The 14,876-nt window shown below is 40.2% G+C and overlaps 1 protein-coding gene across 3 annotated transcripts; it reads left to right on the top strand.

Annotated features, from left to right (window-relative positions):
* The first annotated feature begins 1,010 nt into the window (after positions 1–1,010).
* rfc1 (replication factor C (activator 1) 1) lies at positions 1,011–14,830 on the top strand. Of its 3 annotated transcripts, XM_067497762.1 has the most exons (23): positions 1,011–1,147; positions 1,558–1,704; positions 2,073–2,145; positions 2,781–2,891; positions 3,209–3,516; positions 3,710–3,784; positions 4,611–4,688; positions 4,766–5,089; positions 5,337–5,450; positions 5,553–5,732; positions 5,888–5,992; positions 6,506–6,914; positions 7,046–7,161; positions 7,270–7,384; positions 7,895–7,983; positions 8,276–8,413; positions 8,728–8,823; positions 8,912–9,165; positions 9,261–9,378; positions 12,764–12,909; positions 13,264–13,477; positions 13,885–14,073; positions 14,320–14,830. In XM_067497762.1, the coding sequence occupies exons 1-23, from the start codon at positions 1,145–1,147 to the stop codon at positions 14,410–14,412; spliced, it is 3,495 nt and encodes a 1,164-aa protein (XP_067353863.1). In that variant the 5' UTR covers positions 1,011–1,144; the 3' UTR covers positions 14,413–14,830. The 3 variants fall into 3 exon arrangements, with proteins under 3 accessions (XP_067353863.1, XP_067353864.1, XP_067353865.1); XM_067497763.1 differs by lacking the exon at positions 4,766–5,089; XM_067497764.1 differs by lacking the exons at positions 4,611–4,688; positions 4,766–5,089.
* Positions 14,831–14,876: the final 46 nt, after the last annotated feature.

The raw sequence follows: 14,876 nt of genomic DNA on the forward strand, positions 1-14,876 counted from the left end.
TGGCTGTATCTTGTAGCTCCTATAGCTGTGTCTGTTCTTTCCAAAGGCAGAGGTGAACTACCTCTTTTTCTACAATCATATTCATACAATTAATCATAGCATTGTTTCTATGACTAGTTATTATATTTTAACGGTAACCCTCAAAGGAAAACATAAAAGGCAGATTTGAAAGGCAGTTATTGATGTCATTAATGACATCATCTGTGCGCTTATACATAAGCTTCTTAATCTAACTAACCTTACAATACACAACATAACCCTGGTTTGATCATACAATGATTTTAATCCATTTTGGACATAAAATGCGGAAAGTTAAGCACTGAATACTTTCTGAATGCACTGTATGTTTGAAAGGGTTTCTCACCTTGTATGGCTTAAAGGTGACATTTTCAAACTTAAGATATTGTAGATTGTTCATAGTCACCTTTTTGTGGTTGTACTCCTATTAAAGAACACAGTATTTACTGAACATGAAATATATCTCTTCTGGTGAATTTTCTGTGGTGTGTAGTTCAGTGTTCAAGGGAACTTCTTTGTTATCGGTTAAAAGATCCAACAGGGCTATAAATGTGGTTACACTACTTTTTGGTTAAATTGAGTAATGATACCTTTTTAGCTATGACAGCTGGATTTTTTTAGTGATGAAAATGGCTACTACAGAAATGTCTTCAATCTTTAAACCTACACCATCCCAAACCTTGTTAACACGATTGCCACATTTTTTTAATGATTTTATATAAATGTATATATTTTATATAGATATTAGAGTGGCATTATATCATAACGTAAAATACTCTGTCAGAGACACTTTTATTTGCGCTTTCATAAAATAATAATATCAGCTACAATTAATCCTGTTCTTCTATCATAACCTAGCTATTATAATTTTAAACACCAGATTATGCACGTCTTTGCCATCTTTTGAGTGTGCCCGTTTGTTTAACGTGAGACAATTTGCCAGATCGGTCATAAAATGTTATGCATTTTTATAAATAATAAAACAGGCAGGGGACGCACGCGAACGGCCGGCCGTGCGTCATCTCTAGTCGACGACAGAACCCAGCTTCGCGCCAAGCAGCAGTGAACGATTTTCTTACTTTTCTGAAACTAATTTGACCCAGTACTGCCGGAAAACGTGCTCACTATGGTACATTGCGAATGTTTTCTGTTAGTTCTGGTGCTAAACACTTAATTTAAACAAAGTGGTTAAAGGAAGTAAAAATAATTCAGTTGACTCGTTAAACCTGCAGTTGAAAAACCTTAAGTGCGCAGCGTTAGCTGGAGCTAAAGTGAATGATGTCAACCTGTTTGAAGTTAGCTGCGATTCTCCGGAGTTTTTTTAAGCGCATTTGTTCTGTTATAGTCTAACAACTGTTTACTGTCGGTTGTTTCGTTGGGTAACGGTTTAAATGGTGCATGTTTTTCGGGTTGATCGATTTCAAGTTAAGACGTTGGTATTACAGTCAGTATTTAGATAACACTGCAGAACTAATCTGTACTCAACCAACGGTCTATTTCATAATGATCTAACCGTCTATGTTGTTTGTGCACACACAGGACATCAGGCGGTTCTTTGCACCGACACCAGCAAACCCTGCGGTGCAGAAACCAGCCCCAAATGGAAACTCTAAAGCGGAGGAGAAGAAGAAAAAGAAGAAGAATTCTCTCTCCCCAGATGAGGAGTTGAAGAAAGATACCACCAAGGCAAGGGCATAACTTGATCTTACAACACAGGTGTTATTAAAAGAGGCTGCACAGTGTCCCTCCTAATTAAGTCCAAATTTCACAAACCTAAGCAAATGCAGTGAAACACGATTTATTTTATTTTCTTCAATAAATTAAGTACACAAAAGGTTTTAACTGGTATATCTAACACCCTTGAATAATAATAATAATAATAATAATAATACGCTAAAGCACATATATTGTCTTAAATAACACTGATACTTAACTTTCACCTGTCTTAGCTGAAGCCATCACCAACATTGTTATGTTCCGTTTTCCACCATGTAACAATTATTTTTATCATCTTATTAAAGTTTATTGGGTTTTTTTTTTTGTGTGTGTTTTAGAGCAAAAGCTCCAAAAAACAGAAAAACAAGGATAGTGAGAAAAACCGAAAGAGGCATGCAGTCATAGAATCAGGTATGTATTATTTTGCTCTACTGCATGATCCCCCTGAATACCACAACTAATGATTATTTTCCCAGTTGTTGTATCCCAGAGCCCAAAGATGACACACTCAAAAGCCTTGCTTTTAGCATCATCAGCCGTCGTAAAAATATCATTAACATTTTAATAATCTATTAATTTTTAATAGAGATTTTTCAGAAACTGCTGTTTTTAGGGTTTCCTGCTTTTCTTTGTTTCATCTTTGGTGTTTGGACTGCATAATAATTGTTTCTAGTGTCTAAATGTTGGAGAGAACACAACATTTAGATACACGAAACAATTTTTATGCTATTTTTACGTATTCAATGAAAACAATCATAAGATACTGTTCAATATTTAATCAACAGTAAAGCCCCCAACAATGTTCAGCCCCCGATAGAAAAGAAGGGCAGAAAATCTTTACATTTTAAAAGTTTCAGATTAGTGCTGCACAGTTTTTTGTTTGTTTTTGTTTTGTTTTTTTGGTAAGAAAAAAAGACACTTGAGATCTACAGTAGCTCATAGATTTAGGGTATATTTTAATCCATTGTGATCAACATTTTTACATCTGTAGTTATTTAGCTTAATTGAGTCTCCTTATCACCTTACATTATTGTTATTCCATCTAGATTCAGAGGAAGAGCCAGTTAGAAAGTCAAAGATATCCCCCAAACAGAAGCAGAACACCAAGCTGGAGCCATCAATGAAGAAAGATCCTGTGCATTATGTCTCTGAAACAGGTGATTGTTTATCATTATTTTGAGGATATGGGCAGCATGACCTAAAATCAGTACTGTAGGTAATTCTCACATTTAAAGAAATTTGCTCTTGCAATTTCTGTGTCCTCATATTATATCTCAGTTTTTATTAGATCTAATGCATTTTGTTTTTGTTTGTTTGTTTTTTAATAAATACCTGCAACTTTCAAGGTCACTTTTAGCTGGAAACTTATTTCTATTTCCTGTCTATTCCTCAAATCAATTAAATATTACATTGCCAAAAATAAGTGTTGCCACTTTAAATTTGATTCTGGTTTGTTTGGATTCTTTGACTGTAGACTCAGACAGTGACAATTTTCAGTCCTTGAAGAAGTCCACTAAAACCAAGCAAAGTGGCTCATCCAGACTGACGAAGTCAGATGCAGACGGTGCTCATCCAAGAGTTAAGGAAGTACCTAAGTCTCCCACCAAGCCGGCTGTCACTCCGAAGAAAACTGGGCTAAAGCATCCTGCCGTGCTCGTCACGCCTAAGTCAGTCTCCCCACCTCAGCCTAAACAAACTCCCACCTCACTTCTCGATTACTTTGGCAGTGGCTCTATTCAGCGTTCAGACAAGAAGCTGGTAGCCAGCACCAAACGAAAGGCCGTGAGTAATAATAAATTATAAACTACTTTCACTTCCTCTTATTCTTCTCATGTTTTTGAATAATAATGTTAAAAGCCATAATTTTCTACGTTAATTATGCATTCAACCCTTTATCGTATTTGTCTGTCTTTACTGTTTAAAACTGATAGTTTTTCATCAAATCAATGTTTTTAAAAACTTGTCTGCTCCTCAGCCAATTCTGGACACAGACGATCTCATAAGTGATGAGGAAATTGCCCGACAGCTACAAATGGATGAGGCTATGCAGGTAGGAAAACCGCTTGTTCACTGAAGAATTAAAGCTGAAAAAAGTAGTCTTTCTAACTGATAACTGATATTGACAGAAAATAATTCTTCAAACATTTTAATAATCAGTGAAATGTGGCTACGGACAAAAGTATTTTTGCACCTTCAGTGCAAACACCTTTAGTCCGTTTACATGCACTTAAGTAATCTTTATATATATATATATATATGGGAAAACTGCTTTCTAAAACTGAGGTATGTGATTAGGGAAACATGATTTCCTAGGGTAGATTTCTCTGCCATTTATATGTATAACCAGGCTTCCAATCAGCTTTCTCCAACAATACGTATATGGATAACAAAAGGTGAAGACAAGACAAGCAGCGTCTCAGGGTGAAAGGCTGAATGAGGGATAGGTCATTAATGTAGCAATACCACCTAACTTTTAAATCAAAGTCCAATTGATGATGTAATAACACAAAATCTCTTGTAGAAGTCCTACATAAATTACTTTCCATCGCATATTGTTTTCCCACTCTTGTGGGAACACATCAAAACGAAAAAAGGTCAGAAGCTTTCTGTCACTATGCTGATTTCTCTGAGTAAACTGGTTTCTTAAATGTGCCTAAATGCAGCAATTGTGTGTAGATTTGGACTGTTTCCATCCATGTTTACTGCTCTCCTTTTACAGTGTGTTTCTAGAAGTGTTACCATCATGCATAAGTAAAAATGTTGCCATTATGACACTGATGGTGAAATTATTTGAAACAAATTGCTTGAATATATGTAGCGTGTCACCCCTGTGCACCTGCATGTGTCTTTTGTCATGCTGTTGGTTTTTCATTTAGCTTGAAAAACAGGTTCATGAGGATGAGGAGTTTGTCAGAACACTAGCCATGCTCGACAAGGAGCCACAGGCAAAAAAGGTGATGAACAAAACTATGTAACGACACATTCACGTGTTAAGTTGCTGTTAAATATCATTTTCTTTGCGTGTGCTCAGGCTCGTAAAGACTCAGTTGAAAAACAAGCCCCCGGTGGATTTACTAAAAACAGCTGCATAGACAGTCCGTCTAAGACCATCCAAAGCATGTCAGAAGATGTGATCAGTCCGTCTCCAAAAAAGAACCTTGCCCCTGCCAAAGCTAGCTCTAAACTGGCCATGATGAAGAAAAAGGATGATGCGAGAGGTGAAGGGCAAAAGAGCAAGACATCAGCTTCACCCAGAAAAATAAAAATCTCTCCCAGAAAGGAGCCTCTCACCTCGTCAAGCCTAGAAAAGACGTTCTCACCCACAGCACTTAAAATTTCCCCCCAAAAAGCAGAGGTGAGCAGTGCAGAAGCCTTGTGCGTCAGCTGAAGTACATAACAACCAGGTCAAAGTGGACATATTGTATGAATACACAACTTAATTTGTTTCCAGTGTGTAGTGTGTTATTTAACACTAAATCAGAAACTCTGCATAACATACAAACCAGAAAAACACAGAATGAGAAAATACATATATTAAAACAGTTAAAAGATTAATTAGAATTAAAATGTAATTTTTGTCCTCTGCTTTTTGATCTCATCAGAGCACAAGTACAAGTCCTGATGATCCTGAGAAGAAGAAGATAAACTCTTCAGCTTACAGGAACTATCTCAGTAGAGATGGACCACGAGCCCTGGGATCCAAGGAAATCCCAAAGGTAATAAACACACAAGGCTTCAGGACTTTGTGAAAATAAAAGTTGTTCAAGTGACTATCGTCTTTATTAATAACTGTGTGTTTGTTTGTTTGTGTTTTTAAGGGAGCAGAGAACTGTTTGGAGGGCTGTGTGTTTGTGTTGACAGGCGTCTTAGAGTCAATGGAGAGAGATGATGCTAAAACTCTGATTGAGCGCTATGGAGGCAAAGTGACGGGTAATGTCAGCAAAAAGACTACCTACCTGATACAGGGCAGAGACAGCGGTGCCTCAAAGGTTGAGAAGGTGAGCAACTTGCCATTTTTTAAAAAGAACAAGATAAATTCTTAACAGGGACGTTAATTTTTTATTTTATTTCTTCCTTTTCTTCGTTGAATCTTTTCTTCAAATGAACTGTTTTCCCAGTTTGACTTTATATTGTATTGTCTCACACTGCTCAGGCGGAGAGTTTTGGTACCAAGATCCTGGATGAAGATGGTCTGTTGGAGCTGATTAGAACCAAACCAGGAAAAAAATCTAAATATGAGATTGCTGCAGAGGCTGAGGTCAGAACTCTTAATATCTTCTGCAATAGTCTTATCATGTTGTTTGCAGACTCATTTAATTTATGGTGTCACTGATCCCAAGTTCAACCATCAAGTGGAAAGTAGAGTAACCCCAGCATAAATAAAATGACTACACAAAATTGTTGAATGGAGAGGGAGAGAACAAAATGAGCATGTTGTGTTCATATTTCTTAATCTCATCTGCTAACTGCTCCTCTAGCTGTTCCGTCATTCTGTTTCGTCATTTTCTTCTTTGTTTTAATTTCCTTTTCATTTTAATCCCACCGTCCAATTCCATGACATTAACCAATCATCTCCTTGATGTGCATCTCTGCATAACATGTTGTAGAGATTTTGGAGGTGTGCACATCGGAGCCTCTGTGATGTACAGATATCCATAATTCTTGTCTTTGCATAGGGTTACACACATATTAACAAAGAAGCATTATTTTGGCTTAAGGATATAATTTAATGTGAAGTTACTGATTTCCCTAAATTCCCTCTGTTATTTAGAGCAAAGCCTCAAAGACCAAGACTCCCCCCTGCCAAACTTCAAAAAGCACTCCAAAAGCCAAGAAAATCTCCCCCTCAAAAGGTAATTCCAGATCCCCTCACACCCCAAGCCCGTCAAAGACTGAACTGGCCCATGGTTCTGGTGGAAAGTCCAAAGATGCTGGCACTCCACCTGTGCGAGGCTTAGGTCACATGGCACGAAGGGAGCTGGGTCTTTCCTTGTCTGCCTCTTTAGCCTCTGGACAATCGACCAGGGATGATGCCAGTCTGCTGTGGGTGGACAAGTACCGTCCACAGTCTCTGAAGACTGTCATTGGACAGCAGGGGGACCATAGCTGTGCCAATAAGCTGCTGCTGTGGCTGAAGAACTGGCACAAACAGCACAGTGGGGGCGCTTCCAAGCCTCCAGGTATCAAAACAGTTTGTTTTATTGACACCAACAAGAAACCAGATTTTATAATGTTTCTGTGAGTTTAAGCTATATAAAGAAAAGTACTTATGATGAAAACCTTTTGCATCTTGCTCTTCTTTACTTTACAGCAGCAAGGATTGGAAAGTTTGGAGGAGGAAAAGATGATGGGTCAGGATTTAAAGCTGCTCTGCTCTCTGGACCACCGGGTGTGGGGAAGACGACCACAGCTTCCCTTGTCTGTGAGGTCAGTCTGAAATAGGCATGTTTTAGGCCATCTATGGTGTATTAACTCAACCGTGAGTCTAGTCGCTGCTCGTTTTTCATCTTATCCACCATCTGTGTGTGGTGGTAGGAGTTAGGCTTCAGCTATGTGGAGATGAACGCCAGCTGTACTCGCAGCAAAAACAGCCTAAAGGAAGTCGTGGCAGAGTCACTTAACAACACCAGCATCGAGAACTTCTACAAAGGTGATGTTTCTCTTGTTTATGGTTTTTAAGTCATGTCAGCTTTTATAGATACATTTAATCAAATAAAATTACAACCTATAATTTAGAAATATATTAGCATTAAAATGCTGTTTTTGAATTCACACTACTGTGCAAGGAAACTTAAGTATTGACTGATTTTGTACATTTCAGTGCTTATTCACTGTATTAAGTGGTTAATTTAATAGATATTAACCATTAACCACTTCATTGACCATAACTGTGTTTCTTGGTGTAAGAATATTTTTTAAACTATAGTCTTCTGCAAAAATGGCTCACTCCAATAAATATTTGGAAGTGATTTTTACAAACAGATCCTTTGAAAACTAGCAGTGTGGTTAAATTACTGCAGATGCCATGTATGTACAGATTTGTTTTTCTTTTTACCCAAAGATGTCAGCCTTTTGTCTTAATGTATCAAGCTGTATAATAAAATCTAAAGTTAATGTACATGATAGGTGGGGCATCTAACTGTTGGTGCGTGTTTTGTAGGCACATCTCAGACTGTGACCAGTGAACATGTCCTGATCATGGATGAAGTTGATGGCATGGCTGGCAATGAGGACCGTGGAGGAATTCAGGTATATAAACACATTTCTCACAGAATGAAGATGTTGGAAGGGTTAATCATACTTCTTTGCTTGAAGAATAGAAATAAGGATGTTTCTGGGGGGCACTATAATATACACCAATAATATATACCAATCAGGCATAACATTATGACCAACTTTGCAATTTAATGCAATCCAATTCACTGGCTCTGCCATAAATTCTACTTTTCCAAGTGTAATTGGCCTAATGCGTCTGTCCTTTGTATAGTGTTATTGGTTCCTCTGCCATCTTTTCATAATACTGACCTCTTTCCTCCTCTAGGAGATGATCGGCTTGATTAAAAGTTCAAAAATTCCCATCATCTGCATGTGCAACGATCGTAACCACCCAAAGATCAGGTCACTGGCTAACTATTGCTTTGATCTACGCTTCCAGAGGCCACGAGTTGAACAGATCAAGGTACATACAAACACACACCCTGTCCCACACCTGATGTGGTACATGTATATGTGATATAGGATTGAGGTTAAAATAAGACACTGAAAAGATTATGATACAAGACGCACAGACATGCTGTGTGAATTCAGTCAGTGCATATAATTAACACATTGTGAACATTTAGAAAACAGCTGTAGTGCGGCAATAATAATGAAGATGGACTAGATTTCCATCACGTCTCTCCTCAGACTTTTATACATACTAGACACAATAGCTACCACAATAGAAAGTAACTGATGACTTGACTTTTCCCTCTTTCTCACCTTATTCTTCAGGGAGCCATGATGTCCATTGCTTTTAAGGAAGGAATTAAAATCCCACCCCCCGCTCTTAATGAGATTATCCTAGCGTCCAATCAGGACGTCCGGCAGGTAAAAACAAAGGAGTTATTTCACGCATTCCTAAAGTTTTTAGGTGCCCCCTTGGTTTCTCCTCTCACCATGCTGTTTCATTCTCCAGGTAATCCACAACCTAAGCATGTGGTCTGCCAAGGACAAGGTGATGACGTATGACCAGTGCAAGTCTGATGCTGCCAGTGCTCGCAAAGACTTGAAACTGGGGCCCTTTGACGTTTGTAGGAAGGTGTTTGCCTCAGGGGAAGAGACAGCCCACATGAGCCTAATCGAAAAGTCAGACCTTTTCTTTCACGACTACTCGCTAGCGCCGCTGTTTGTACAGGAAAACTACCTGAATGTTCGTCCATCGGCTGCTGGGTGAGAGTGGTGCAGCTGTTTCCATGTTTTATTCATAAAATTCCAAAACTCGCCCTTTAATTTTCCTGTGTTTTCATGCCTGTCTCTTCTCATAGTGGAAATCTGAAGTCCCACCTGGTTCTGCTTAGCAAAACAGCAGACAGCATCTCTGATGGAGACTTGGTGGACAGACAAATACGTTCTAGGCAGAACTGGTCTCTGCTGCCCACCCAGGTAACACACACAAATAAATTAAAAGTTAAAGAGTTAACTTGGAGGACTGTCTTAATAGTTGCTGTTGTAATAATAGCCTGTGTCATGATTCTTTCACATTTGTTTCTGTATGATTGATAAGTGAGGTCTGGCATCTGAAGAAATTGAGTTTTTGTAAATCAAGTGCTTCTTCTTTTCCTTTCGGCTGCTCCCTTTCAGGGGTCGGCACAGCGAATCATGTGCCTCCATCTAACTCTATCCTCTGCATCCTCTTCACTCACACCAACTAACTTCATGTCCTCCCTCACTACATCCATAAATCTCCTCTTTGGTCTTCCTCTAGACCTCCTGCCTGGCAGCTCCAACCTCAGCATCCTTCTACCAATATATTCACAGTTTCTCCTCTGAACATGTCCAAACCACCTCAATCTGGCCTCTCTGACTTTATCTCCAAAACATCTAACATGAGCTGTCCCTCTGATGTACTCATTCCTGATCCTGTCCATCCTCGTCACTCCCAAAGAGAACCTCAATATCTTAAGCTCTGCTACCTCCAGCTCTGCCTCCTGTCTTTTCTTCAGTGCAACTGTCTCTAAGCCGAACAACATTGCTGGTCTCACCACCATCTTGAACACCTTTCCTTTCATGAAATAGGCATGTTCGCTGATACTCTTTTATCACACAACACACTGCACACTGAACCGTTGACCCTAAGTACTTAAAGTCCTGCACCTTCTTCACCTCTGCTCCCTGTAACCTCACCATTCCACCTGGGTCCCTCTCATTGACACACATGTATTCTGTCTTGCTGCGGCTAAGCTTCATTCCTCTGTTTTCCAGAGCAGACCTCCACCTCTCTAGATTTTCCTCCACCTGCTCCCTGCTCTCACTACAAATAACAATGTCATCTGCAAACATCATAATCCAGGGAGATTCTTGTCTAACCTCATCTGTCAGCCTGTCCATCACCAGAGCAAACAAGAAGGGGCTCAAAGCCGATCCTTGATGCAGACCCACCTCCACCTTGAACTCCTCTGTCACACCTACAGCACACCTCACCACTGTCTTACAGCTCTCATACATGTCCTGCACCACTCTAACATACTTCTCTGCCACTCCAGACGTCCTCATACAATACCACAGCTCCTCTCTTGGCACCCTGTCATACGCTTTTTCTAAATCTACGAAGACACAATGCAACTCCCTATGACCCTCTCTGTACTTCTCCATCAGTGTCCTCAAAGCAAATACTGCATCTGTTGTACTCTTTCTAGGCATGAAACCATATTGCTGCTCACAAATACTCACCTCTGCCCTTAGCCGAGCTTCCACTACTCTTTCCCACAACTTCATTGTGTGACTCATCAGCTTTATTCCTCTGTAGTTGCCACAGCTCTGCACATCTCCCTTGTTCTTAAAAATTGGTACCAGTACACTTTTCCTCCAGTCCTCTGGCATCCTCTCACTCTCCAAGATCTTGTTAAACAAACTAGTCAAAAACTCTACTGCCACCTCTCCTAGACACTTCCATACCTCCACAGGTATGTCATCATGACCAACTGCCTTTCCGCTCTTCATCCTCTTCAATGTCCTCCTCACTTCACTCTTACTAATCTTTGCTACTTCCTGCTCCACACCAGTCACCTCTTCTACTCTTCGTTCCCTTTCATTTTCCTCGTTCATCAACTCTTCAAAGTACTCCTTCCATCTTCCCATCACACTCCTGGCACCTGTCAATACATTTCCATCACCCTAACCTGCTGCACATCCTTTCCATCTCTATCTCTTTGTCTGGCCAACCTGTACAAATCCACCTCTCCTTCTTTAGTGTCCAACCTAGTATACAAGTCCTCATATGCTCTTTGTTTGGCCTTTGCCACCTCTATCTTCACCTTACGCTGTATCTCCCTGTACTCCTGTCTACTCTCTTCAGTCCTCTCAGTGTCCCACTTCTTCTTAGCTAACCTCTTTCTCTGTATACACTCCTGAACTTCCTTGTTCCACCACCAAGTCTCCTTGTCCGCTTTCCTCTTTCCAGATGACACACCGAGTACCCTCCTACCTGTCTCCCTGATCAAATTAGCTGTAGTAGTCCAGTCATCTGGAAGCACCTCCAAACCACCCAGAGTCTGTCTCAGCTCCTCCCTGAAAACTAAACGACATTCTTCCTTTTTCAACTTCCACCACTTCGTCCTCTGCTCTGCCTTAGTCCTCCTTATCTTCCTCACCACCAGCATCATTTTACACACCACCATCCTGTGTTGTCTTGCTACACTCTCCCCTACCAATGATTTACAGTCACTGATCTCTTTCAGATTACAACGTCTACACAAGATGTAGTCTACCTGAGTGCTTCTCCCTCCGCTCTTGTACGTCACCCTATGTTCCTGCCTCTTCTGAAAGAAAGTGTTTACTACAGCCATTTCCATCCTCTTTGCAAAGTCAGCCACCATCTGACCTTCTGCGTTCCTGTCCTGAACACCAAACCTGCCCATAACAGTCTCATCACCTCTGTTCCCTTCACCTACATGCCCATTGAAATCTGCACCAATGACAACTCTCTCACCTCTGGGGATGCTCTGCATCACTTCATCTAACTCACTCCAGAATTTCTCCTTCTCTTCTAACTCACATCCTACCTGTGGGGCATAACCGCTCACAACATTGAACATCACCCCTTCAACTTCCAGCTTCAGACTCATCAACCTGTCTGATACTCTTTTCACCTCTAGAACATTCCTCACAAAATCCTCTTTCAATATAACTCCTACTCCATTTCTCTTCCTATCTGACCCGTGGTAAAACAACTTGAACCCTGCTCCTAAGCTTCTAGCCTTGCTACCTTTCCACCTGGTCTCCTGGACACACAGTATGTCCACCTTCCTTCTCTGCATCATGTCGATCAACTCCCTAGCCTTCCCTGTCATAGTACCAACATTCAAAGTCCCTACTGTCAGTCCTACATTCTTAGCTTTCCTCTTCTCTCTCTGCCTACGAACACACCTTCCTCCTCTTCTTCTTCGTCTTCGACCAACAGTAGTCCAATTTCCACCGGTACCCTGTAGGTCAACAGCACCGGTGGCGGTCGTTGTTAACCCGGGCCCCGACCGATCCGGTATGGAAGTCTTTGTCACGATTCGCATGTTTGATTTGGCATGTGTTTTACGTCGGATGCCCTTCCTGCCACAGCCCTCTGCATTTATCCAGACTTGGGACTGGCACAAGAAGACACTGGCTTGTGCCCCCTTGCGGTTGCATTTTGTAAATCAAGTGCTAATTGTCATTAAAAAACTTTACTGTTTTATATGGTAAACAATGTAACACCATGTCACAAACGTATTTTTGCAGTAACGCAGAACTTGTGCAAGGAACCAGAGGTTTATTCACTGTGTGTTTGTGTTCGTAGTCCATCTATGCCAGCGTGTTACCAGGTGAGCTCATGAGAGGCTACATGAGTCATTTCCCCACGTTCCCCAGCTGGCTCGGCAAGAACTCCTCCACCAGTAAACATTCCCGTATTGTTCAGGAGCTGACCTTACATATGAGCTTAAAGTGAGTATGTAATGTAGAGTCTGTGGTTTGTGTCTGTGGTATGTCAGTGTCCCTGGTCAACATTCTGAATCCCCCAACTGTCCAACCCGAGCCCAGGGCATCCTACTGAACTTTTTTTGGTCTTTGTTTTTCCTCCCTCCCCCTGTCAGCATATTAGGTCATGTTTTTGTCATGGATATTATTTGCATATGGACAGTGTAAAAATGTTTGCATTCTGAAATAAAATAAAGGTATATGATTCACTTAGTTTAATTAATCAAAGAGCAATTACAGTGTAATTATATTCTGTCACTTTACAAGTCTACTTTGAATTATTTAAACATTGTCAAACAATGTTTTTCTGGGTTCCTGCAGGACTTTGAGCAGCAGACAGGCAGTGAACCTTGACTACCTGCACTACCTACGAGAGTCACTGCTGAGCCCACTTCAAAGGCAAGGAACCGAGGGAGCCGGACAAGCTGTGCAGCTGCTCAACGACTACCAGCTAATAAAAGAGGATGTGGACAGCATCATGGAGATCAGCGTCTGGGGAGGACAGCCCGACCCCTACTCCAAACTGGACTCGAAGGTCAGCAGGAGGGTGGAAGGGTAATGTTTGAGAATCGGCAGCAGAAGTTGAAAGTGACAAGTTGAAGAATCCTACTACAGTTCAGGCCATTAGTTTGTCACCAATAATTAAATATGCAACCACTTTGTTGATAATTTGCTGGTGTAAGCCTCTTAAATATAAAGATTTGATGATTGTTACTATCAGTTTTACCAAGATCTAACAGCTTCTAGAATCAGAATCAGGACAGGTTTAAAAAGTAAACTTTTTTAAAATTTACCTTAGTAATTTGTAGAAATGTTAGACAAAAATGTAACTCTACAGACAACGTAAGAATTAACACGGCAGTATGAACACAGACACACACACAGCATGGGTAATCTACAGCAAAAGGTGAATTTTGACACAGGTTGTCCTTTTTCTCCCAGGTGAAGGCAGCTTTTACGCGGGCATACAACAAAGAAGTTCACCTGACACCATACTCCCTGCAAGCTATGAGTAAGGGTCGCCGCGGTGGTGTTGGTGGGGAGTCAGAGCAGGGAAGCGACAACATGGACCAAGAAGTTCAAGAGTCTGAGGATGAGGGGGAGAACTTCAAAGCAGACGGCATGATCAAAGTAAGAGAATTCAAACTGATGTGTGTGTGGAAAACATATATATATATATATATATATATATATATATATATATATATATATATATATATATATATATATATATATATATATATATATATATATATATATATATATATATATATATATATATATATATAATAATTATAATAATAATAATAATAATAATAATAATAATATCATCTTCTTTCTGCCCATTTACTGCCTGTGGCTTGTTCCTTTTTATAGCAGAAAAAGGCTAAAGCCGCCAAGGATACTAAGAAGGAAAAAGAGGATTCTGGGAAGGGAAAAGGAAAAGGAAAAGGCAAAGCCAAGAAATAACTAATAACCAGAGGAAGAAAACAAACTGTCCTGCTCTGCCTCGCCTCTGACTTCCCCCACATACTGTAATACTTTTCCCTGCACTTATAACAATAAGTGAAACTGGTCTAAAACTCTGCAGGTAATTTATCTAAACTTTTTACTTCCTGTCATGTTTCCAGGAGAGAATTTCCATTACACACAATGCACTTATTATGTCTACATTTCTGTAGTATTGACATCAGAAATGTCGTCCATTTCTTCCATCAACAGTTTGTGGTCCAGGTGTTGAGACTGTAAATAATATGACCAATGTTTAAGACTGTTACTATTTGCTACCACAACAATACCGTACTCTTGCTCTACGGTTAGCACTGACCCTGTAAATTGCATATCTGTAAAAAATTTCATGAGGATTAATAGAGAAATGTGTCTCTCACGAGTGATTTACTTTCTTCTTTTTTCCCCCCAACTAACATGAGAGG

The sequence above is a fragment of the Channa argus genome, chromosome 3, assembly GCF_033026475.1.
Source record: "Channa argus isolate prfri chromosome 3, Channa argus male v1.0, whole genome shotgun sequence".
Taxonomy (NCBI): domain Eukaryota; kingdom Metazoa; phylum Chordata; class Actinopteri; order Anabantiformes; family Channidae; genus Channa; species Channa argus.